General features: G+C 43.3%; 1 protein-coding gene across 1 annotated transcript in view; it reads left to right on the forward strand.

Annotated features, from left to right (window-relative positions):
• KDM4C (lysine demethylase 4C) overlaps positions 1-10,561 on the forward strand; it is a 392,678-nt gene extending 382,117 nt beyond the window's left edge. The window contains exons 20-21 of the mRNA XM_043486754.1: positions 826-918; positions 9,496-10,561. Coding sequence (XP_043342689.1) covers positions 826-918; positions 9,496-9,672 — 270 coding nt within the window. The 3' untranslated portion in view covers positions 9,673-10,561. The remainder of the gene's footprint in view (positions 1-825; positions 919-9,495) is intronic.
• The last annotated feature ends 16,230 nt before the right edge of the window (positions 10,562-26,791 follow it).

Below are 26,791 nucleotides of genomic sequence, written 5' to 3' on the forward strand. Positions count from 1 at the left end.
CTGGGAGAGTTCATGTAGGATTAAGCCTAGATCAGGATCACTTTGAATAGGGTGTTTGATGAAGTTCTCCAGATTACATTTCTGTTATTCAATGTCACTTACTTAGAAAACAGCATAAAATACTGAAAAAAAAATAGATAATGAAAATACTTCCATTTGAATAGCTTAGAAAAACAAGTTTTAAACATTTTCATTTAGACAGTTATGTATTTTCACACATTGACATGGTTGACACATGAGATTGAGGGGAACCTGAGATTTTTCTGGCCTTTTGGTTGAATTTAACAAAAGTGAGTTTTGAAAGTTAAAGCTCTATAAGAACTTGAGAAATTATTTTATCTGGGAGGATTATAAGAGTAAAATATATCATCACTTTTTTCTCAAAGAGAAACAGTCCTCCCTCTTAAGTCATCAGAGCATCTTAAAGAAACAAAGAGCACCGACAGGCTCCACCAGTCTTAATGCTAAACTGGCCACAGTCTCATGTTCTGAGAAATCATCTGAGCAGCAGTTATTTTTCTTTCTTGGCTTTGGGGGCATAAAGTTTTCATATCACATATTCCAGGACACTCATTTTCAAGAATTTTGGCCTGTTTGAGACATGCTTTGTTCTTGGTCTGATAAGGAAAAGAGCTTTTCTCCCTTCCTTGGCTGTTGGCTAGTTCTCTTGTTTGTTCTGTTTGAATCCTTTTTCTCTTTTTTTTTTTTTGTGTGTGTGTAGCTAATTGGAACCCTGAAGAAAATGGTGAATGCTTTTTGCTTTTTAAAAAATATACCAAAAAAAAAATATATATATACCATGCTCACTGCTTTATTTTTCATTAGGTTGAATTTGAAGATGGATCCCAGATAGCAATGAAGAGAGAAGACATCTACACTTTAGACGAAGAGTTACCTAAGAGAGTGAAAGCTCGATTCGTAAGTACTGGATAATCTCTCTGAGGGGTCTGCCCTATGAATCCCTCCTCTAGCACTGTTTCCTGAGCCCAGCGGAAACACACTCAGGCCTTTGGACTGATGTTTTAGGAAGCCAATGCATCTTTTCCCTTATTGAAATCTGTTTAATCCAAGACAAATATACTTGGTCAGAAACAGGGAAACCAGTGCAAGTTCCTCGTTTTTCTTTCTAATGAGGTCAAATGATGCTTCTTTATGTTAACATCTGTTGGCTTACAAAAAGTTTTTGAGTACGTATTCTGTGCAAGAGAACTGCGAACATACAAAGATACCATCAAGACATTTACAATCTCGTTAGTGGAAGCCACGTTAAAAGAAGGCTTTCAGTAGGAGATTAATGGAGACTCAGTATAGCGAACATCTAGTTTGCTGCAGCCACTGAACTGAACTATCATATACAGTGCAGCCTTGAGCAGTGTGGGGAGTTGGGGTGCTGACTCTCCACACACTCACATATGGCTGGTATAGTCAGACCCTTTCTGTTCATGGTTCCACATCCATGAATTCAACCAGCTGAGGATCGTATAGTACCATCAGGTTTACTATTGAAAAAAGTTTGTGTATAAGTGGACCCATGCAGTTCAAACCCATGTTTTCAAGATCAACTGTTTTGATCAACTTCTCTCTCTCTGAAGTTCATTAATGGTTGTGTCAATTCATAATTAAATGAAACACTCACTTTTATAAAAGAAGGAATAAACAAAGCCCAAATACTAGTTGTGGGAATACTAAAGTGTTTTTTTTTTTTTAAAGAAAGCATTATTAGTTTCAAGCCCTGTACATACCATTAAAAGACAAACATGGACAAATAATCAAAATTGAAGTTGCTGAAAAATATAATTCACAATAACTTAGTTTTCATTATTGTATCTTAAAATATTTTCTGGACCCTGAAATGAAGCCAGTTTTACTCATTTAGAATTACATCTAGTGCATTTGTGAAATGATAAACACTAAAGTAGGAAATTTGAATGAGGGGCTTTTTCTGACTAAAATGATTTTTTTTTTCTGAATGACATCCTTTGTTTTCATTGCATGCTAATAATATACTTTTAGGCAATGATAGAGTTATCCTAGATTAGCTTGGAAAAACCATGTGTTTCCTTAAATGTTCACCTGTATGTTCAGCCCCTCTCCTGTCAGGTGGGATCCTGAGTAAACCACATCAGATGTAAACTGAGTTTCTTCTCAGCTGCATCCTGAGGGGAAAGTCCTTCACAGTAAAACAATCAAGAGACGAGTGACAGTGCTACCCACCCAGTGAGGAAACGTGACACGCAGGGAACCACGTGCCTGAAAATAGGTTAACTCTCGGATAACAAACAGCAGGGAAAGGGAAGATAAAGTATTCCTAGAGTAAAGACATCTATAAAACCTTAAAGGAGACCTAAAACCCTGGATAATTTGTCAGTGTTCTAGGTCTTGAAATCTCTTAAGAACAACTTTCCAGGTTGCTCGAGCTGAGTGCCTCTCATCCTGTTGCTTCTCCATCCCCTCCCCTTTCCTTTTTCTTTTTTATTTTCCAAATCACCTGGAGATTTAGAGGTTGGGAAATGGAGTAGGGAGCCCTCTGGAAGTCCCTCAGGTCTTTGATTTTCTAATTCATGTATGATTAAGCATCCTACCAGCTGGGTCTTGTAGATTTCAAATAACATTTCTTAATCACATTAAGAGAAAGTTGCTCTGATCACAATCTCTTTGTTCCACAGTAGATTTGGCTCTAATGTCAGTGTGCTTTCCCATGTAGCTTTACTTGAGCACAGCTTCTGAGTTTTCTAAGATCCATTTCTCAGAGCAGGCACACCAAATTGAACTTTTGAATTTTCAGAGAAAGAAAAATTTTAATTAAAAATATATAAATCACATAGATATTCTGAATCTAACCTGTTATGAGCCTAGTACAAAACCTCTTCAGGGACAAAATCTAGTTTGCTCACAGTCACTAAATCCAGTTTTGCCACCTCTGATTTTACTGAATCAAAGACATAACATGCTTCTGTTGCAGCAAACCAGCTTTTCCTTCAGGTTTGTGTATAACCCTCTGGCCCATGGCTAGCCTGTCTATGAATGCTATTATTTTTTCCACTTGGTGAAACAAATCTAATTGGAAAACTTCTTGATGGAAGATACTTTATAATTAGAGGGGTTTTTTTGTTGTTGTTGTTTTAAGGAAGGGCAGGTTGCAGCCCTCACTGGGGGCCTTCATGTTTTAATGACTTCTGCTCACCCAGACACATGCTGACTTGGGGAGAAATTTTTCAAGAGAATCAGCAGTCCACCTCGGTGATTGTGCTGGGTTCCTTCCCACTAACTTCAGAAATGGCCCCATTACCTTTTATTGTCTCACAGAATAACCATAGCAATGGTGCATAATTAACTGTCGCTGCTGGTAAATCGGTTTTATTATTAATTTGAGAGGTTGACTTTTGCTGTCTTCACACAGTGGCAACACTTTTGTAGATGTTTCATTTTCTTCTTTAACTTTAGCACTTATAAAACCGAAAGATTACTCAGAGGAAATGCTTTGCCAAGAATGAATGAACCAAAACTGTTTTCTTCCAATGACAGAGAGTGCCCAGCCCATCCACAGTCACTTACTTTGCTTCCCGGGTGAAGCTGGGTAGCATCTGGGGGAAGCCACAGAGGGAGCCTGTCACCCCAGAGGACTGTCTCACGAATGTGCTCAGCTTTTAACCTGTGCCTGTTTTTAGTTTTCAAGCTTCTTTGTTCCATTGTTTGTCTCTTCTTTATGACTGATCACCTGTTTTCAAGCCTTCAAATCTAGGCTCTGCCTCTGTCACCACCAGGGGAGGGGGCCTCCTGACATAATGAGGTGTACTGTACATTGGTGGCATCTCACTAAAAACCAGTTGGGAACACATTCAAGGGGCAAAATAGGGAATTAGGAAGGAAAAACAGTGCTTTAAAGTCATCAAGACAGTATGGTACTGGCACAAAGACAGAAATATAGATCAATGGAACAAAATAGAAAGCCCTGAGATAAGGTGTCCAGAGGTTCGTGGCTTTATCTTCACAAAGGAGGCAAGAATATACAATGGAAAAAAGACAACCTCTTTAACAAGTGGTGCTGGGAAAACTGGTCAACCACTTGTAAAAGAATGAAACTAGAACATTTCTAACACCATACACAAAAATAAACTCAAAATGGATTAAAGATCTAAATGTAAGACCAGAAACTATAAAACTCCTAGAGGAGAACATAGGCAAAACACTCTCCGACATGAATCACAGCAGGATCCTCTATGACCCACCTCCCAGAATATTGGAAATAAAAGCAAAACTAAACAAATGGGACCTAATGAAACTTAAAAGCTTTTGCACAACAAAGGAAACTATAAGCAAGGTGAAAAGACATCCCTCAGATTGGGAGAAAATAATAGCAAACGGAGCAACAGACAAAGGATTAATCTCAAAAATATACAAGCAACTCCTGCAGCTCAATTCCAGAAAAATAAATGACCCAATCAAAAAATGGGCCAAAGAACTAAACAGACATTTCTCCAAAGAAGACATACAGATGGCTAACAAACACATGAAAAGATGCTCAACATCACTCATTATTAGAGAAATACAAATCAAAACCACAATGAGGTACCATTACACGCCAGTCAGGATGGCTGCTATCCAAAAGTCTAACAAGCAATAAATGCTGGAGAGGGTGTGGAGAAAAGGGAACCCTCCTACACTGTTGGTGGGAATGCAAACTAGTACAGCGCTATGGAAAACAGTGTGGAGATTCCTTAAAAAACTGGAAATAGAACTGCCATATGACCCAGCAATCCCACTTCTGGGCATACACACTGAGGAAACCAGATCTGAAAGAGACACGTGCACCCCAATGTTCATCGCAGCACTGTTTATAATAGCCAGGACATGGAAGCAACCTAGATGCCCATCAGCAGATGAATGGATAAGGAAGCTGTGGTACATATACACCATGGAATATTACTCAGCCATTAAAAAGAATCCATTTGAATCAGTTCTAATGAGATGGATGAAACTGGAGCCCATTATACAGAGTGAAGTAAGCCAGAAAGATAAGACCAATACAGCATACTAACACATATATATGGAATTTAGAAAGATGGTAATGATAACCCTATATGCAAAACAGAAAGAGAGACACAGATGTACGGAACAGAATTTTGGACTCCGTGGGAGAAGGCGAGGGTGGGATGTTTTGAGAGAACAGCATCGAAACATGAATATTATCTAGGGTGAAACAGATCACCAGCCCAGGCTGGATGCATGAGACAAGTGCTCGGGCCTGGTGCACTGGGAAGACCCAGAGGGAGGTGGGAGGGGGGATCAGGATGGGGAACACATGTAAATCCATGGCTGATTCATGTCAATGTATGGCAAAAACCACTACAATATTGTAAAGTAATTAGCCTCCAACTAATAAAATGAAAAAAAATAAATAAAAGTAAGCTTTATGGGAAGGAGGAATCAAGATGGCAGAGGAGTAGGACATGGAGCTCACCTCCTCCCACAGATGTGTCCAGAACACACCTATATGTTAAACAGTTTGCATAGAACATCTACTGAATATTGGCAGAAGACCTCAGACTTCTGAAAGGGCAAGAAAACCTCCACATAATCGGTTAGGATGAAAGAAAAAAAAAAAAAGAAGAGAGAGAGAAAGGAGTGGGGACAGGACCTGTGCCCCAGGGAGGGAGCTGTGAAGGAGGAAAGGTCCCCTCACTGGACAGGTGCAAAGCTTCAGAGCCTCAGAGGAGAGCGCAGCAACCAGCTTCTGGAAGGCAAAACAGAGAGTGACCCTGGCAGTAGACGCTTATGTGCTGGCCCAGGCAGGGGCTGGGTGCTAAAGCTTGGGCTTCAGAGGTCATACCCAGGGAGAGGAGTGGGCTTGGCCACACGCAGACAACCTGGAGAGGCTGGAATATTGCAACTGAGGCTGCACACGGAAGAGGCCTGGGCCCTCAGAGAGGCGAGGACCATTGTGGAGGGCCACGCAAGGAGAAGGGCAGGCACTGCCAGTGGAGCTCCTTTCCCTACGCATGCTCCCGGGCAGCAGGATGCCACCTACAAATTCCGGGGGTAGGCATGAGCCAGCACCACCTTTGTGAGCTTCAGAGGTGGGCATGGACCACTGAGAGAGCCGCAAGCAGCCGCCAGTCACTGCCCCTGCCATCCAGGGAGCATGTGTGGGCAGCAGGCAGGGGCCAATCACTGCGCCTGCTGTTCCGGGGTCTCAGGCTGCTGCTGGAAGACCCACAAGCCGGTGCTGATTGCTACCCCGGTGTACTTGGAGTGAGTGCGGGCTACCAAACCTTTGTTATTGTTGTTCAGTCACCAGGTCATGTCTGACTCTTTGCAACCCCATGGACTGCAACACGCCAGCCTTCTCTGTCCTTCACTATCTCCCAGAATTTGCTCAAATCCATGTCCATTGAGTCGTTGATGCCGTCAAACCACCTCGTTGTCTGTCAACCCCTTCTCCTTTTGCCTTCAGTCTTTCCCTGTGTCAGGATTTTTCCCATGATTGGCTATTTGCTTCAGGTGGCCAAAGCATTGGCACACCCCACATGAAGGGTATAAGAGCCAGCACATGCTGAGGAAGGAGACAGAAGCATCCCAACTAAAAGCAGTCCCTCGATTCCAGACGAGACAGCAGAGTAAAAGGACTTCAGCTCGTGTCCTGTCATGAAAACACCAAAATCACAACTAAAATGCTGAACAACCATCAGCAAAAAAGACTGGAACCTACCAAAAAAGATATTTTACATCCAGACACAAAGCCACAAGAAGATGGAGCGAGAGTCCAGAGCCCCAGGTCAGGCTCCCCAGCCTGGCATCGGGAGGAGGAGTCCGCAGAGCATTTGGCTTTGAAGGCCGGTGGGGCTTGAGGGCAGGAGCTCCACAGGACTGGGGCAAACAGAGCCTCCACTCTTGGGTGCACACAAGACTTCACATGCACTGGGACCCAGGGCAAAGCAGCAACTCGCAGGAGCCTGGACTAGGCCTACCTGTGGGTCTTGGAGGGTCTTCTGGAGAGGAGGGGGTCCACTGTGGCTCACCATGGGGGCAAGGACACTGATGGCGGAGGCCCCAGGGAATATTGACCACTGTGAGCTCTCTTGGAGGTTGCACTTTTAGCACCAAGATCTGGCCCACCTAACGGCCTGCAGGCTCCAGTGCTGAAGAGGCCTCAGGCCCCACCCATCAGCAGACAGACTGCCTGAACTTATCCTGACCTCACAGCCACCTCTAAACACACCCCTTGACACATCTCCTAAAGGTCGGAAGGGTCATCATCAAAAAATCTACAATCAGTGCTGGAGAGGGTATAGAGAAAAGGGAACTCTCCTACACTGTTAGTGGGAATGTCAATCAGTACACCACGATGTGAACAGTATGGAAGTTCCTTTAAAAAAAGGTAAGATAGAGCTTCTGTATGACCCAGCAATCCCACTCCTGCACATCTATCTGGAGAAAACTGTAATCCAAAAAGATCCATGCACCCCAGTGTTCACTGCAGCACTGTTTACAACAGCCACATCATAGAAGCAACCTAAATGTCCATCAACAGAGGAATGGATAAAGAAGATGTGTATACACACACACACACACACACACTGGAATGTTACTCATAGAAAGAATGAAATAATTCCATTTGTAGCAACATGGATGGACCTAGAGATTATAATAGTAAGAAGACAAATATCATATGATATCACTTATAAGATAATTCAGATCAACTTATTTACAAAACAGGAACAGACAGACTTCAAAAGTATGGTTACCAAAGGAGAAACAGGGGGAGAAAGGATAAATTAGGAGTTTGGAATTAACATATATGCACCTACTACATACAAAATAGATGATCAACTAGGACCTACTGTATAGCACAGGGAATTCTACTCAATGTTCTGTAATGACCTATATGGAATAAGAGTGGGTATATGTATAACTGAATCACTTGGCTGGACACCTGAAACCAACAGTGTTGTAAATCAACTACACTCCAATAGAAAACAGAGGTTAAATTTTTTTTTTTTTTAAGTAAACTTGACTGGAGCATAACAGAAAAGCCCACCTTCCTTTGCCTGGCTAACACTTACTGAGCAGTGACTGTGGCAAAGTACATTGCTTGGTGTGGGGGGCACATGTAAAATTCAGTTTATAGTCCCTAATATTCTCACCTTCAAGGGGTCCAAGGAACCCCTGACGGGGCAACACCTACCCCTCATCTCAGCCCATGCCTTCATTCTATTACATTGACACATAATGTGTTCCAGGAATCCAAAAGAATGAACCTCATTTTTGTCAGTCACCGAGAAGATAGGATATCTTCTGTGCAAAGAAAACAGTACATTTAAAGACAGGCTGGAGACAATTAAGTGCGACCAGGAATTGCAAATAAGTCAGTCTAATCCAAGCATGGGGTAAGGAGTATGTCTGGTTATGTACATCCACCCTAGGAAGTACAGACATCATCTTAAAGGCAGTGAGGCTATTGAAAGACCATTAAGCAGGGGTGTCATGTAATCAGAGATTTTAGAGACATTTCTTTTAGTAGTTCTGTGAGAAATGGACTAGGGTGCAGCACTGTTACAGTGGTTTAGCAGAAGAAGCGTGAGGGCCTGCACCATGGGGTCAGTAAGGTTAAAGAAAGGATGGAGGGCTTCAAGGTCCATGTAGGAGGGGTCCTGGACAGGATGGGGACAAGGGGAAGTTTACAACGACCTTTAGGTTTCTGATCAACGTAGTTAGATTTGATGGGGGTAGTGCTGCCATTTATGGAATTTAGGAAGGACAGCAATGGAGGAAGAAGACTTGTTCACTCTAGGATAGGAAGAGTCTAAGTGCCTCCAGGATAAACATTCTGAGATGCCTGCTGGGTAGTTGGACATGCAGGCTTGAGCACAGAGGGAGGTATGAACTGGAGTAAGACATCTGAGCGTCTTTAGAATTGATGTCAAAACTGAAGTTGTGAGTGTGGCTAGGTAGGCCCGGGGAGCATATGTAGAGAGGAAAAGTCCACACGCAAAGCCTCAGGGCCATCATAGTTGAGCAAATAGTTAAGGGGAGCCCCTGACACATGAACAGTGAGCAGCCAGAGGACAAGGAAGAGGGCTTACAAAATGACAGAGAGCTTCATGCAAGAGTGAGGTGCCAGAGTAATCATACATTTAGGGTAGAGGAGTGTCCTAGGAACCAGGTAGTTGCAGGTAAGTGGTGGGAACAGAGACCCAGAGGTAAATAGGAATGGGGTGAATTAGAGCAACTGTGGACAAGTCAGTCACATGTTGGGCAGGGGCATGAATAGTCAGGGAGATTTAAATGAGAAGACTTTAGTTCTGCTTGTGTTGAGGAAAGTCCCCAAGGCCTGGAGATCCTGAAGAAAATGAGGCTAAATGGAAGTAGATGGGGATGGGGAGGCAATCCATGGCCCCTGGGTGTGGCCTCCTCCCCACCCCTGACTGGGCCAGGCCTTTGTTCCTGTGACGGCACGTGCCTGCTCTTCTGCAGAGTAACACTGGCTCTTCTTAGTCCACAGCTTCTGATATGCGATTTGAAGACACATTTTATGGGACAGATATAATCCAAGGGGAGAAAAAGAGACAGAGAGTGCTGAGCTCCAGATTCAAGAATGAATATGTGGATGACCCCGTCTACCGCACGTTCTTGAAGAGCTCTTTCCAGAAGAAGTGTCAGAAGAGGCAATAGTGTGCCTACATTGCTCTGCAGGCCGCAGAATGACTTGGGCAGAAGAGGACCGAGGAAGGACAGCCTGGGGCCGTGCCATGTGTTTCCCTGGGGTAGGTGACAGACTGTGTCTCTGACAGTGGAAAATCAGGCTCCCCAGAGTGTGGTCACCAGAACCACAAAATACGCATTATTAATTGGATACCACAGTCTGAAGCTGTCTCCTAGTCTTGCTTTCACTTGTTAGCAGTTGTCTCCTTTGATCCCAAAGAATTTTTCTAAGTGAAGGAAATCACTCACCAAAAAAAGCCACTGCCAGAGGAGGTGGATCCCCACACATGGCTTTCAGGCCTGAGAACGAAGAGAGACCGCTCCCCTCCGTGAGCAAGTGGGGGCCTCCAGGCCCAGGTGGGAGGGTGATAACATATTTTCCACAGTCAGGGAAGGACTCTCACTTATTTGTTTTAAATGGCAGTTTTTATAAAACATTTTTAAAACACAAATGGCATGTATGGTAATGAGATTTACCCGTGTGCTATCTGTATTTCCCTTGTATAGAACTTTTACATTTTTTTATATCCCTTTTACTTTTGATTGTGTCTGATGAGAACTGAGTTGTTGGCCTCTGTGAAATTTTTGGCTCTTGAGAAAGAATCCTTATGAATTGTCTGGGAATTTTATATATTTAAAGAGGGAGATCTGGGGCTGTTATTTTTAAACACTTTTTTTTTCATAATACATATTCTGAGTAGATATTTATAAAATATGTTTCTTTCATTATGTGTTTGTAAGATTAGAGTTAAAAATAAATATGCCTCGATGCATAGTTTTGAGGTAATATGATTTTTCCTTTTTAAAACAGCTTGAAAATGTACTAGTGTTTAAAAATAAAGATTTCCATTTTCTCCAATCCTGTCTTCTAACTTGCTTATTTGTCTAGGTTTAAACCTATAGAAAACAAGTTTTGTCTGTGAGCTGACTGTGAAGACATTCTGGGGCCCCGGCTTCAGACTCTTCTTTCCTCACTGACTTTGTCCATAACTGTGGACGCACTGCCAGACATTTATGGCTGCACCGCTGGGGATAAAGTCTGCTCTGCCTGCTCACGGTGCCTGCTGAAGTGTTTTCCTCAGCTCCTCCTTTGGGCCTGGAAGAAACCTGAGCATCTGGAATCTCACTCTTTTCATCGCGGGTCTCTTGGTCCTCAGCTTCACTGGAGGGGGCTTTATGGATCCTCCAATCCCTCCCATCACTTTGTAGATGAGGGTGGAGGAGAGGCAGGGAGACGGCTTGCCCACGGTCACACAGTGATGCTTGAGTTAACTATGGCCACAGTGATACTGCATAACCAACAACTGCAAAATCTCAGTGCCCTGTGACAAGATGCACTGCTTTTGCTTATGAGCCTGCAGATTGACTGATCAAGGCTGGGCTTGGCTCTGCAGCTGTGCTGACCTCGGCTTGGGCCAGCTCACATGTCTGCTCCACGTGTCCCCATCAGCCCACTGGACCTAGTGGGCTAGCCCAGATTTGATCTTGTCTGGTCACTGGCAGAGGCAGAGAGGCCAACCAAATGAGTGAATTTTAGGTCTGATGTTGGTTAACATCCTGTGGCCCAAAGCCCAGAGCCAGGGATTAGAGGGCATTTCAGAGTTTCATGGCAAAACGTGTGGATATGTCGTGTTAGTAGGTAGAGAGTAGAGAACTGAAGCATCATGACAGCCACAGCTGAAGCTCAGCTCTGCAGACCTCTAACTGGCTGATGTTCCATTTTCCAGAGTGCCTTGTGGCTGAACTCTGAGCTGGGGAGGAGCCCATCAGCCATATTTTTACAAGGACTGAGCACTCCACATTTTCTGCCAGTATAGTCATACATTTTATCAAGTAATCAAGCTTGCCTTTTCTGTCTCCACATTTTGAATGGAACTGACCTGCTCTCTCCACAATATGCCAGGAAAGTAGGCCTGTGTAAGGCATTAAGAGGAATTAATCTAAATAGGATCATTCATATTGTACAAGTTTGCCTGTCAGCAAGATTTCTGATTGGTTGCCACAGGGAGAAAATGTGCAGAGTCCTATGTGATCTCAAATACAGCTGTTTTTTATGGTCTCACTTAACTAATGTTCCTATAATCAAGTACAGCCGTATATGGCCTAAGCAAAATAGTGTCGGCCACAAATACACTCTGACTCTTGAGAAAGACTCCTTTGTTTCACTGCATTCCGCATGAAGTCGTTATTAGCTCTCTGACCAGACAAATCAGTAAAGCTTTTTCGCTTACTGTGTGACACCTCAATTGTAATTTTAATTTCTTTGCGTTACACTAGCTGCATTTTTAGTGTGCACATGTAGCGTGAAATCAGTTGAAGTCCTTCTAGTATTAAAAAAAAAAATTGCTGGCTGTGACAATTCTAATGTAATTCTAATTATAAGCCTTTTCTCTGGAGGTTAGAGGATTAGTAAAACTGCCTGGCATATTTCACAACATTTTAGTTCCTTTATGTGTGTCTGAAATGAGAACAATGTGATTCTTGTCAATTTACTTTTATTAAAGTACTTTTGTTTAGTTCATCTAAACAGAAATTGAGAAGAAGTATCTACTAAAATATCACATGACTTCACAGATGCATTATAAATTGCTCCTGGGTAATGGCATATGAAAATGTGAAGATGCAGAATACAAAAACACATAGTGAATGGATCTGCCACTTCTCCTTATACCCACCCCATGTGAAGCAAGGCTGAAACATGTTTGTTCCTGTAAATGACCTGGAGGTTTTATGAGTAATCATATTAGAGGAGCATATGCTGCAAGATAACATTGTGTTTTACTTTTGCCTTTAAGTAAAAAAGGATCTGAAATGAAACAATCTTCATTTTACATACTAATCAGCCCCCAAAACTTGAAGCAAACCAGAAATTCTGAGACATTACATGAGTAACTGGTTGGTTGCAAAGACTCGATTTTACAACAAACTGCTTCTGAGAATTCATATGTGCATCATGGGAAGTATCTTGAATTCTCTCACCCAGTACGTTGTTGAGACATACAGCACTGAGTGGCCTCTGAGGAGCCTGAATTGTCCAGCAAGTGCACTGAAAACTCAGAAATGCCATGCTCTATCCTCAGAAAGTACAGGTCCACTTGAAGAAATGGAAGTTTATTGATGGTATTAATGATGTGCTGAGCATCTATTGTTATACTCTGCCTGGTAGGCTTCTTAGTGGCCTTTTATCTTACTTAGTCTCCCCAAAAAATCAGCAAAGGAAATACTCTCCTCTTTCATGGAGGGAAACTAAGGTTCAGAGAGGTTAAGTAGCTTTTGGATCACTTGACCTCGATGCATGAAGAGAGGATTCTAAACCTGACACAATCAAATAACACTGGATAGATGACTCTGAAGCTCAGACAAATTAGCACTAGAGATATAAATTAGAAAGTCATCTGGTAAAGGCAAAAGTCTTCTGGTAAAGGCAAAACTATAGGATCAGAAAAGCGATCTCTTGTTGCCAAGGACTGGAAGTGAAGGAGGAAACTGACAACAGAGGCTCAGCTTGAGGAAACTTTTTGGGGGTGATGGCAATATTCTTTATCTTGACTGAGGTGGTGATAATAGGATTATATGTCAAAATTCACAGAACAGAACACAAAAGGTAGATATTACTATGTGTAAGTATCACCTCAATAAACTTGCCTTAAATAAATAAAATCTAGTGGAATGGTGGTCAGGTAACTTGGGAGAGAACATATGAATGAGATGAGAAGATGTGAAAAGAAACCATGAACCCTGGGAAAGAGTCACATATAGCTGAGTCGTGAATGAGCACTGAAAGGGGCCAAGAAATGGGAAACCAGGATACTGTGATGTCATGGACATCAACAGAAGACGGTATTACAAAAAGGAGAGGGGTCAACAGAAAATGCTACAGAGTCCCAGATCACATAGTTGGTCATTAGGAGAACACTGGTGTCTTTCATGAGAGCATTTCACATGGTTTCAGATGAGAAGCCTAGTAATATTCAAATAAATGGGTGAGAGGAGATCAAGATGGTGGAATAGATGGATGTGGAGCTCACCACTTCCCACAAATAGATCAAAATTACATGTGGAACAATTCTCACAGAATACCCACTGAATGCTGGCAGAAGATTTCATACAACCAAAACACAAGAAAAATTACCATGTAACTCGGTAGGATAAAAGTTAAAAAAAAAAAAAAGGATAGCATCTGTGCCTCTGCGAGGGAGCTGTGAAAGTGGAGGGGTTCCTCCACTCTGGGAGCCTCCTGCACAATGGGGAGAGATCAGCAGGGACAGAAAAGGAGCTTCAGAGGAGAGTGCAGCAACTAGCTTGCAGGAGGCAGAATGGAGAGATACCAGCATACCTGGTTCTGACCACCTCTGTGCTGTACCCTACACTCACTGCCTCGACTGTCCACAATGTGCACTGGCCATCAGCCCCTTGACTGGGGGTGTGATTGGTGTGGCAGTGACCAGAGCCTGCACTGGATGCTGAGCAGGACCTCCTCTTTAGCATCACAGCCTTGGTTGGCTACACAGACCCTTCCCCAGTTGTTGGAGTAGATGCCCCCTGATCTATTTCTGAGCTGCTGGTTGGGGTAGATGGGATGGGAGCACGTATGCTGGTCAAGGAGCCAGTGAGTATTCCTCCACAGGAGGTGTCCATCAGCAAGAGCTCATCTGCTGGTGTGAGTGGGGGCTGGGTGCTAAAAATCAGGCTTCGGTGGACACCTGGTGAGAGGAGTGAGGTTGGCTGCACAGAGTCGGCCCAGAAGGGCTAGAGTGTGACCCAGACCAAAACTGGGAGGAGTGTGCAAAATGGAGCCCAGGTCCGCCACAGAAGCCCCACTGTTACTACACACATGTGGAGAGGGCCAGGGCCCGACCACAGCCGCCTCCTTCTCAGCAAGCTCACCATGGGCAGGGCTCCACCTCTGCAACTACTGGGAACAAGCACGCAGCTGCCCCAGACTTGGAGGCAGGGCTGACTCTGAGCCCTGTCTCGTGACTTTGCATGTTGGTGGATTTATGCTCTTGGTGCCTTTGTAAGCTCAGTGCCTGTGGGGCATCCAAGAAGATGAATGTTCCTTGGGTGAGGTGGCTCTGGAGTTAGCAGCTGTGGACACTGGGGCCATGTGCCCAGGGAGGCCAGGCTGGGGCCTCTGGTGAATATGTTTAGTTCCTGTGATATGTCCAGTTGATTGACTATGTGACTACTGGTAGCTGGTACACAGATCTGTGCCTCTGGATCTGTGCTGATGGCTTTCTGAGGGACATCTGGGCCAACTGCTTGCATTCCCATGACTAAGGCGGGACTGAGGAAGTGCCAAGAACAGTGTATTTTGTGGGCCCACACAATGGGTGACAGACAACATCACAGACTCAGAAGGCAAGGATTGCAGATGGCTTTTGGAAGGTGGAAAAAGCAAGGAAATATTCTCCTCTGAAACTGCTAAAGCATTTGACTATGAATCACAACAAACAGAAAAATTCTAAAAGAAATGGGAATACCAGTCCACCTTACCTGCCTCCGGAGAAACCTATATGCAGGTCAAGAAGCAACAATTAGAACTAGACACAGAACAACAGACTGGTTCAAATTTAAGAATGGGGTACAACAAAGCAGTTTATTGTCACCCTGCTTATTTAACTTATATGCAGAGTACCTCATGCAAAATGCTAGGCTGTATGAAGCACAAGATAGAATCAAGATTACCTGGAGAAATATTAACAACCTCAGATGTACAGATGACACCACCCTTATGGCAGAAAGTGAAGAGAAACTAAAGAGCCTCTTGATGAAAGTGAAAGAGGAGAGTGAAAAAGCTGGCTTAAAACTCAACATCAAAAAACTAAGATCATGGCATCCATTTCCATCACTTCATGGCAAATAGATGCAGGAGAAAATAGAAACAATGGCAGATTTTATTTTCTTGGGCTCCAAAATTACTCCAGATGTTGTCTGCAGCCATGAATTAAAAGATACTTGCTCCTTGGAAGAAAAGCTATGACAAACCTAGATGGCATATTAAAACACAGAGACATCACTGTGCTGACAAAGATCTATCTAGTCAAAGTTATGGTTTTTCCAGTAGTTATAAAGAAGGCTGAGTACCGAAGAAGTGATGCTTTTGAACTGTGGTGCTGGAGGAGACTCTTGAGAGTCCCTTGACAGCAAGGAGATCCAACCAGTCAATCCTAAAGGAAATCAACACTGAATATTCATTGGGAGGACTGAAGCTGAAGCTGAATCTCCAATACTTTGGCCACTTGATGCAAAGAGCTGACTCTTTGGTAAAGACCCTGATGCTGGTAATGATTGAGGGCAGGAGGAGAAGAGGGTGACAGTATAAGGTGACTGGATGGAATCATTGAGTCAAAGGACATGAATTTGAGCAAACTCTGGAAGATAGTGAAGGACAAGAAAGCCTGGGGTGCTGCAGTCCACCCAGGGGTTGCAAAGAGTCAGACAAAACTAAGCAACTGAACAGCTGCAACAAAGAACAAAACCTCTGCAAGGGAGCATCCCTGCTGAAATTCTGTGACTGTTGTTTCAAACCACTAAGCAAGTAATGTAGACAAGAGGTAAACAAATATTTAATTCAGATGACCATTATACTACTGTGGGAAGAATTCCTTAGAAAAACTGGGGTAGCCCTCATAGTCAACAAGAGTCCAAAATGCAGTATTAGGTGTAACCTCAAAAACAACATAATGATCGTGATTCGTTTGCAAGGCAAACCATTCAACACCACACGAATCCAAGTCTATGCCTCAACCACTAATGCTGAAGAAGATGCAGGTGAATGGTTCTATGAAGACCTACAAGACCTTCTAAAACTAACACCAAAAAAAAATGTCCTTTTCCTCATAGAAGATCGGAAAGCAAAACTCAGAAGTCAAGGGGACATGGAGTAAAAATCAAGTTTGGCCTCGGTGTACAAAATGAAGCAGGGCAAAGGCTAACAGAATTTTGCCAAGAGAACGCATTGTCATAGCAAACACCCTCTTCCAACAACACAAAAGATGACTCTACACATGGACATCACCAAACAGTCAATACTGACATCAGACTGATTATATTATTTGTAGCTGAAAATGGAGAAGCTCTGTATTGTCAACAAAAATGAGACTGGAAGCTGATTGTGGCTCAGATCATGAACTCCTTATTGCAAAATGTATGCTTAAATTGAAGAAAGTAGGGAAAATGACAAATTCAAGGGATTAGATCTGACAGAGTGCCTGAAGAACTATGGATAGAGATTTGTAACACTGTACAAGAGGCAGTGAACAAAACCATCCCCAAGAAGAAGAAATGCAACAAGGCAAAATGGTTGTCTGAGGAGGCCTTACTAATACCTGAGAAAAGAAGAGAAGTGAAAGACAAAGGAGAAAAGGAAAGATAGGCCCATCTGAATTTAGAGTTCCAAAGAACAGCAAAGAGACATAAGAAAGCCTACTTAAGTGAACAATACAAAGAAATAGAAAAAACAATAGAATGGAAAAGACTAGAGACCTCTTCAAGAAAATTAGAGATACCAAGGGAACATTTCATGCAAAGATGGGCACAATAAAGGACAGAACGGTATGGAACTAACAGAAGCAGAAGATATTAAGAACAGGTGGCAAGAATGCATAGAAGAACTATACAAAAAAGGTCTCAATGACCCAGATAACCACAAATTTCTGATCACTCACCTAGAGCCAGACATCCTAGAGTGTGAAATCAAGTGGGCCTTAGGAAGCATTACTACAAATAAAGTTAGTGGAGGTGATGGAATTCCAGCTGAGCTATTTCAAATTCTAAAAGTTGATGCTGTTGAAGTGCTGCATTCAATATGGTAGCAAATTTGTAAAACTCAGCAGTGGCCACAGGACTAGAAAAGTTTTCATTCCAATCCCAAAGAAGGGCAATGTGAAAGAATTCTTAAACTGTCACAGGATTGCACTCATTTTACATGCTAGCAAGGTCATGCTCAAAAACCTTCAAGCAAGGCTTCAACAATACATGAACCAAGAACTTCCAGATGTACAAGCAGGATTTAGACAAAGGAGAAGAACCAGAGATCAAATTGCCCATATCACTGGATCATAGAAAAAGCAAGGGAATTCCAGCAAAACATCTACTTCTGCTTCATTGACTACTCTAAAGCCTTTGATTGTGTGGATCACAACAAACTGTGGAAAATTCTAAATGAAAAGGGGATACCACAACACCTGCATCCTGAGAAGCCTGTATGCAAGTCAAGAAGCAGTAGTTAAAACCAGACATGGAACAATGGACTGGTTCAAAATTGGGAAAGGAGTACATCAAGGCTGTATATTGTCACCATGCTTGTTTAACTTCTGTGCAGAGTACATTATGCAAAATGCCAGGCTGGATGAAGCACAAGCTGGAGTCAAGATTGCCTGGAGAAAAATCAATAAACTTAGATATGCAGAGAACATCACCCTAATCACAGAAAGTGAAGAGGAACTAAAGAGCCTCTTGATGAAGGTGAAAGAGGAGAGTAAAAAAGCAGGCTTAAAACTCAACATTCAAAAGACTAAGATCATGGCATGTGGTCCCACCACTTCATGGCAAATTGATGGGGACAGAATGGGAACAATGACAGACTTTATTTCTTTAGGCTCCAAAATTATTGCTGATGGTAACTGCAGCCATGAAATTAAAAGATGCTTGCTCCTTGGAAGAAAAGCTGCGAAATCCTAGACAGTGTATTAAAAAGCAGAGACATCCCTTTGCTGACGAAGGTCCATCTAGTCAAAGCTATGGTTTTTCCAGTAGTCATTTAAAGATATGAGAGTTGGACCAAAAAAAGGCTGAGGACCAAAGAATTGATGCTTTCGAATTGTGGTGCTGGAGAAGACTCTTGGACAGCAAGGAGATCAAACCAGTCAATCCCAAAGGAAATCAATCCTGAATATTCATTGGAAGGACTGAAGCTGATGGCTGAAGCTGAAACCAATGCTTTGGCCACCTGATGCGAAGAACTGACTCATTGGAAAAGACCCTGATGCCGGTAAAGATTGAGGGCAGGAGGAAAAGGGTGGGTGACATAGGATGAGATGGTTAGATGGCATCATCAACTCAATGGACAGGAGTTTGAGCAAACTCTGGGAGATTGTAAAGGAGAGGGAAGCCTAGTATGCTGTAATGCAAGGGGTGGCAAAGATTTGGACTTGACTGAGGGACTGAATAATATCAACCTCAAGTTGGCACTTGCCAAGAGCATTTGTGAACAGCTAAACAACAGTAAGAACAAGGGTATTTACCTTCTGCCTCTGTGGAGACTGAACCCTGTGCTGCTGTAGCTGTTGACCTTCAACACCTCCTGAGGTAGTTCACAGTGCAGTGAGGCACTCTGTGCTCCAGCGAATCTGGCGGGACAGCTGTTTACATAGTTGGATATTTTTAGGAACACATTTTATGATCCCAATCCCTGTATCTCCTCACATCTGAAACAGCACTAAATCCATTCATGGTGACATCAGATCCTAGGAGAAAACCTCATATAAAGTAAGTGCTTGATTGCATTGAACTCCTCCTTCACCAGAACCTTAAAATTGACCTTCCCCCCACTACCTCTTGGGAGCAATCTCTCAAAGCTATCTGTTTGCTGCCTCCCTGGCTGCAGTCCTCATTTTGCTGCAAATAAAACTTAACTTGCAACTCTCAAGTTGTGCATCTTTTTTAGTAGACAATAACAACAGTATCACATTGATAAACTTGCCTCAAATAAATAAAATCTAGTGGAATGCAACAAGAAGTGCTCCCAAGATGGCAGAGTAGAAGAATGTACACTCATCTTCTGCCAGAACACCAAAATCACAACTAGTTGCTAAACAACCATTGGCAGGAGAATGTTGGATCCCACCATAAAAAGATACTCTGCATCCAAGGGCAAAGGAGCAGCCCCAACAAGACAGTTGGAGGGGTGCAGTTGCATTTTAAAATCAAATCTCAGACCCACCAAAGACACTCGGAGGGCACAAACAAAATGTTGGTGCACAAGGACCAAGGGAAAGGAGCAGTGATCCCCACAAGACATTGAGCTAGATCTGCCTTTGAGTGTCTCTTGCAGAGGCATGGGTCAGCAGTGACCTGCCTTGGGGACAGGGCCTTTGGATGCAGCAGACCTGGAGGTGCAGCGTGTGGCCTTAAGTCCTCTTGGAGGAGGTCATCATTAGCTCCACTATAAACTGCCAAGTAGATGACTTACAAACTAGAGAACAATTATACCAAAGAAGTTCTCACTGTGTTGCAAAAGCTCTAGGGTCCACAACAGATTTCCCAACCTGGGGATCCAGCAATAGGACTGAGAACCTCCAGGGAAACAGACTTGGAGGGCACAACACAACGTGGTGGGCACCAGGACTCAGGAGAAAGGAACAGTGACCCCACAAGAGACTGAGCCAAACTTGCCTGTGAATGTCCAGGAGTCTCTGGTGGAGGTGTGGGTTGACAATGGTCTGCTGCTGGGTCAGGGGCACTGGCTACAACAGTCCTGGGAGCTGCAGAGTGCTGGCATAAGTCCTTTTGATGGAGGTCACCATTACTGCCATTATCCCTACCATAGTTTGGCCTTAGGCCAAACTACAGGGAGGAAACACAGCCCCACCCATCAGCAGAAAATTGGATTAAAGATTTACTAAGCATGGCCTTGCCCACCAGACCAAGACCCAGTTTTACTCACAGCCAGTCCCTCCCACCAGGAAGCTTCCACAAACCTCTTATCTTCACCTATCAGAGGGCAGACAGAATGAAAACCACAGTCACAGAAAACTAACCAAACTAGTCACATGCATTGCATGTGAACTCAATGAAACTAAGATCATGCCGTGTATGACGGACGGCTCATAGTGGAGAGTTCTCACAAAACGTGGTCCACTGGAGAAGGGAATGGCAAACCACTTAAGCATTCTTGCCTTGAGGACCCCATGAACACTATGAAAGACAAAAAGATATGACACTGAAAGCTGAACTCCCCAGGTCGGTAGTTGCCCAATATGCTACTGGAGAAGAGTAAAGAGATAGCTCCAGAAGGAATGAAGAGGCTGAGCCAAAGCAGAGACAACACCCCATTGTGGATGTGTCTGGTGGTGAAAGTAAAGTCCAAAGCAGTAAAGAACAATATTGCATAGGAACCTGGAGTGTTAGGTCCATGAATCAGGGTAAATTGGGAGTGGTCAAACAGGAGACGGCAAGAGTGAATATCGACATTTTAGGAATCAATGAACTAAAATAGACCAGAATGGGAAAATTTTGTTCAGATGACCATTACATCTACTACTGATGGGCAAGAATGCCTTAGAAGAAATGGAGTAGTCCTTATAGTCAACAAAAGAGTCCAAAATACAATCTCAAAAATGACAGAATGATCTCTGTTCCTTTCCAACTCAAACCATTCAGTACCATAATAATCCAAGTCTATGCCCCAGCCACTAATGCTGAAACAGCTAAAGTTGAATGGTTCTACGAAGACCCACAAGACCTAGAACTAACACCAAAAAAAAAAAAAGATGTCCTTTCCATCATAGGGGACTGTAATGAAAAAGTAAGGAAGTCAAGAGATACCTAGAGTAACAAGCAAGTTTAGCCTTGGAGTACAAAATGAAGCAAAGCAAAGGCTAAGAGAGCTTTCTCAAGAGAACTCACCGATCATAGCAAATACCCTCTTCCAACAACTGAAGAGACAACTTTACACACAGCTTTCACCAGATGGGCAACACCAAAACCATACTGACTATATTCTTTGCAGCCAAAGATGGAGAAGCTGTATATAGTGAGCAAAAACAAGGCTGGGAGCTGACTGTGGCTCAGATCATGAACTCCTTGTTGCAAAACTCAGACTTAAATTGAAGAAAGTAGAGAAAATTATGGGGCCATTCAGGTATGACCTAAATCAAATCCCTTACGATTAAACAGTGGAAGTGACAAATAGATTCAAGGGATTAGATCTAATAAATAGACTGTCTGAACAACTATGGATGGAGGTTTGTAACATTGTACAGGAGGCAGTGATCAAAACCATCCCCAAGAAAAAGAAAGGAAAAATGGTCATCTATGGAAAAAGAGAAGGAAAAGGCAGAGGAGAAAAGGAAAGATATACCCATCTGAATGCAGAGTTCCAAATAAAGCAAGGAGAGATAAGAAAGCCTTTCTAAGTGAACAATGCAAAGAAACAGAAGAAAACAATAGAATGGGAAAGACCAGAGATCTCTTTTAATAAAATTAGAGATACCATCATGCAAAGATGGGCACAATAAAGGACAGAAATGGTATGGGCCTAGCAGAAGCAGAAGATACTAAGATCAGCTGGCAAGAAGAATACACAGAAGAATTGTTTAAAAAAAAAAAAAAAAGATATTAATGACCCAGATAGCTATGATGTTGTGATCACTCACCTAGAACCACACATCTTGGAGAGTGAAGTCAAGTGGACCTTAGGAAGCATCACACCAAAAAACTAATGGAGGTGATGAAATTCCAACTGAGTTATTTCAAATCCTAAAAGATGATGCTGTCAAAGTGCCACACTCAGTATGCCAGCAAACTTGGAAAACTCAGCAGTGACCCTAGGACTGAAAATGCTGTTTTCATTCCAATCCCAAAGAAGGCCAATGCCAAAGAATGTTCAAACTACTGTACAAATGCACTCATCTCACACGCTAGCAAAGTAATGCTCAAAATTCTCCAAGGTAGGCTTCAACAGTACATGAACTGAGAACTTCCAGATGTTCAAGCTGGATTTAGAAAAGGGAGAGGAACCAGAGATCAAATTGCCAACATCCATTAGATCACAGAAAAAAATAAGAGAATTCTAGAAGAACATCTACTTCTGTTTTATTGACTATGCTAAAGCCTTTGACTGTGTAGGTCACAATAAACTGTGGAAAATTTTTATAGAGATAGGAATACCAGACCACCTTACCTGCCTCCTAAGAAACCTATATGCAGGTCAAGAAGCAACAGGTACAACTGGACATGGAACAACAGATTGGTTCAAAATTGGGAAAGGAGTACTTCAAGGCTGTATATTGTCACCCTGCTTATTTAACTTATATGTAGAGTGCATCATGTGAAATGCTGGGCTGGATGAAGCACAAGCTGGAATCAAGATTGCCAGCAGAAATATCAATAACCTCTGATATGCAGATGACTCCACCCTAATGGCAGAATGCAAAGAGGAACCATAGAACCTCTTGATGAAGGTGAAAGAGGTGAATGAAAAAGCTAGCTTATTTTCAAAATTTAAAAAACTAAGATCATGGCATCTAGTCCTATCACTTCATGGCAAATTGATGGGGAAACAATGGAAACAGTGAGAGACTTTATTTTCTTGGGCTCCAAAAATCACTGCAGATGGTACTAGAGCCATGAAATAAAAAGATGCTTGCTCCTTGGAAGAAAGCTATGACAAACCTAGCCAGTGTATTAAAAAGCAGAGACTTTACTTTGCTGACAAAGGTCTGTCTAGTCAAAGCTCTGGTTTTTCCAGTAGTTATGTACGGTTGTGATAGTTGGACCATAAAGAAAGCTGAGCACTGAAGAATTGATGCTTTTGAACTGTGGTGTTGGAGAAAACTCTTGAGAGTCCCTTGGACTGCAAGGAGATACAACCAGTCAATCCTAAGGGAAATCAATTATGAATATTTATTGGAAGGACTGATGCTGAAGCTGAAGCTCTACTTTGGCCACCTGATTTGAAGAACTGATTGATTTGAAAATACCCTGATGCTGCAAAAAATTGAAGGTAGGAGGAGAAGGGGATGACGGAGGACGAGATGATTGGATGGCATCACTGACTCAGTGGAAATGAGTTAAGCAAGCTCCAGGAGATAGTGAAGGACAGGGAAGGCTGGCGTGCTGCAGTTCATGGCGTGTAAAGAGTCAGACATGACTGAGTGACTGAACAACAACAAGAAGTGGAATGGCTGTCAAGTAACTCAGGGAGAGAACATATTGCATGAGAGAAAAACAAGATGTGAAAAGAAAAAACCCTGGGAAAGAGCTACACACAGTTGAGTTGTGAATGAGCACTGAAAAGGGCCAAGAAGTGGGAAACCAGGATGTTGTAATGTCACGGACTTCAACAGAAGACAGTATTCCAAAAAGGCGGAGGGGTTAATAGAAAATGTTGTAAGTCCCAGATCATATAGTTGTTCATTAGGAGGACACTGTTGTTGTTCATGAGAGCATTTCACATGGTTTCAGATGACAAACCTATTAATATTCAAATGTGTGAGAGGAGATCAAGATGGTAGAATGGATGGATGTGGAGCTCATCTCTTTCAACAAACAGATCAGAATTACATTTACACATGGAACAATTCTCACAGAATAACCATGCAACTCTGGCAGAAGATTTCATACAACCAAAACACAAGAAAGACCACGATGTAACTGGGTGGGATAAAAGTAAAAACAACAACAAAAAACTAGGATGGGATCTGTGCCCGTGGGAGGGAGCTGTGAATGAGAAGAGGTTCCCTGGTAGCTCAGCTGGTAGAGAATCTGCCTGCAATGCAGGAGACCCCGGTATAATTCCTGGGTCACAAAGATCTGTTGGAGATGGGACAGTCTACCCACTCCAGTATTCTTGGGCTTCCCCGGTGGCTCAGACAGTACAGAATCCCCCTGCAATGCGGGAGAACTGGGTTCAATCCCTGGGCTGAGAAGATTGCCTGGAGAAGGGAACAGCTACCCACTGCAGTATTCTGGATTGGAGAAGTCCATGGACAGAGGAGCCTGGCATGCTACAGCCCATGGGGTCGCCAAGGGTCAGACATGACTAAGCAACTTTTAATTCACTTCCCTTGCCTTCACAGATGTAGGAGCCCCCTTCATCTGTGGGGAGATGAGCTGGGACCGTCAGGGAGCTTTGGAGGAGAGTATAGCAAATAGCTTGCAGGAGGCAGAATGGAGAGATACCAGCATACCTGGTTCTGACCACCTCCGTGCTCTACCCTGCACTCACTACCTCGACTGTCCTCAGCGTGTGCTGATCATTATTCCCTAGACTGGGTATGTGATAGGTGCGGTAGTGAGTAGAGCCTGCACTGGATGTTGAGCAGGGCCTCCTCTTTGGCATCACAGCCCTGTTGTGGCAGGGTCTGCTCCCAGTTGTTGAAGTAAAAGCCCCCGATCTGTTTCTGAGCTGCAGGGTGAGGTAGATGGATTGGGAGCACTTCCGCTGAGAGAGGAACCACTGAGTATTGCTACATAGGAGCCATCCATCAGCAAGAGCGAATCTACTGGTTTGTGTGGGGGCTGGGTGCCGAACAGCTTCAGTGGTCAAATGTGGGGAGAAAGCTGGGGCTGGCTGCACAGAGACAGCCCGAAGGGACTAGGGTGTGGCCCAGACCAAAACTGGGAGGAGTGTGCAAAATGGAGCCCAGGTCCGCCACAGAAGCCCCACTGTTACTACACACATGTGGAGAGGGCCAGGGCCCGACCACAGCCGCCTCCTTCTCAGCAAGCTCACCATGGGCAGGGCTCCACCTCTGCAACTACTGGGAACAAGCACGCAGCTGCCCCAGACTTGGAGGCAGGGCTGACTCTGAGCCCTGTCTCGTGACTTTGCATGTTGGTGGATTTATGCTCTTGGTGCCTTTGTAAGCTCAGTGCCTGTGGGGCATCCAAGAAGATGAATGTTCCTTGGGTGAGGTGGCTCTGGAGTTAGCAGCTGTGGACACTGGGGCCATGTGCCCAGGGAGGCCAGGCTGGGGCCTCTGGTGAATATGTTTAGTTCCTGTGATATGTCCAGTTGATTGACTATGTGACTACTGGTAGCTGGTACACAGATCTGTGCCTCTGGATCTGTGCTGATGGCTTTCTGAGGGACATCTGGGCCAACTGCCTGCATTCCCATGACTAAGGCGGGACTGAGGCAGTGCCAAGAATAGTGTATTTTGTGGGCCCACACAATGGGTGACAGACAACATCACAGACTCAGAAGGCAAGGATTGCAGATGGCTTTTGGAAGGTGGAAAAGGCAAGAATATACTCTCCTCTGAAACCTCTGCTAAAGCATTTGACTATGAATCACAACAAACAGAAAAATTCTAAAAGAAAAGGGAATACCAGACCACCTTACCTGCCTCCTGAGAAACCTGTATGCCAGTCAAGAAGTAACAGAACTGGAAATGGAACAATGTACTGGTTCAAACTTAGGAAAGGTCTATGACAAGAATATATATTGTAGCCCTGCTTCTTTAACTTCTGTGCAGAGTACATCATGTGAAACACCAGGCTGGATGAATCACAAGCTGAAATCAAGATTTCTGGAAGAAATAACAACCTCAGATATGCAGATGATACCACCATAATGGCAAAAAGCAAAGAGGAACTAGAGAACCTCTTGATGAAGGTGCAAAAGGAGAGTGAAAAAAGTGGCTTAGAACTCAGCATTCAAAAAACTAAGATCATGGCATCCGTTCCCATCACTTCATAGCAAATAGAAGGGGAAAAAAATGGAGACAGTGGCAGATTTTATTTTCTTGGGCCCCAAAATCACTGCAGATGGTGACTGCAGCCATGAAATTAAAAGATACTTGCTCCTTAGAAGAAAAGCTATGACAAATCTAGACAGCATATTAAAAACCAGAGATATCACTTGACGGACAAAGGTCTACATAGTCAAAACTAAAGTTTTTTCACTAGTCACATATAGATTTGAGAATTGGACCATAAAGAAGGCTAAGCGCCAAATGCTTTCCAAGTATGGGGATGGAAAAGACTCTTGAGACTCCCTTGGACAGCAAGGAGATCAAAGCAGTCAGTCCTAAAGGAAATCAACCCTGAATATTCATTTGAAGGACTGATGCTGACACTCCAATACTTTGGTCACCTGATGGGAAGAGCCAACTCATTGGAAAAGACCTGATGGGAAAGATTGAGGGCAAGAGAAGGGCATGACAGAGGATGAGATGAATGGATGGCATTTTTAACAAACTGTGGAAGATAATGAAGGGCAGGGAAGCCTGCTACATACAGTTCATGGGGTTGCAAAGAGTAGCAACTAAAGAACAACCAAACCTCTTCAAGGGATCAGCCCTGCTGAAACTTTGTTGTTTAAACCACTAAGCAGGGAACTAAACAATAGCTAAACAGA

This window comes from Cervus canadensis, chromosome 14, assembly GCF_019320065.1.
Source record: "Cervus canadensis isolate Bull #8, Minnesota chromosome 14, ASM1932006v1, whole genome shotgun sequence".
Taxonomy (NCBI): domain Eukaryota; kingdom Metazoa; phylum Chordata; class Mammalia; order Artiodactyla; family Cervidae; genus Cervus; species Cervus canadensis.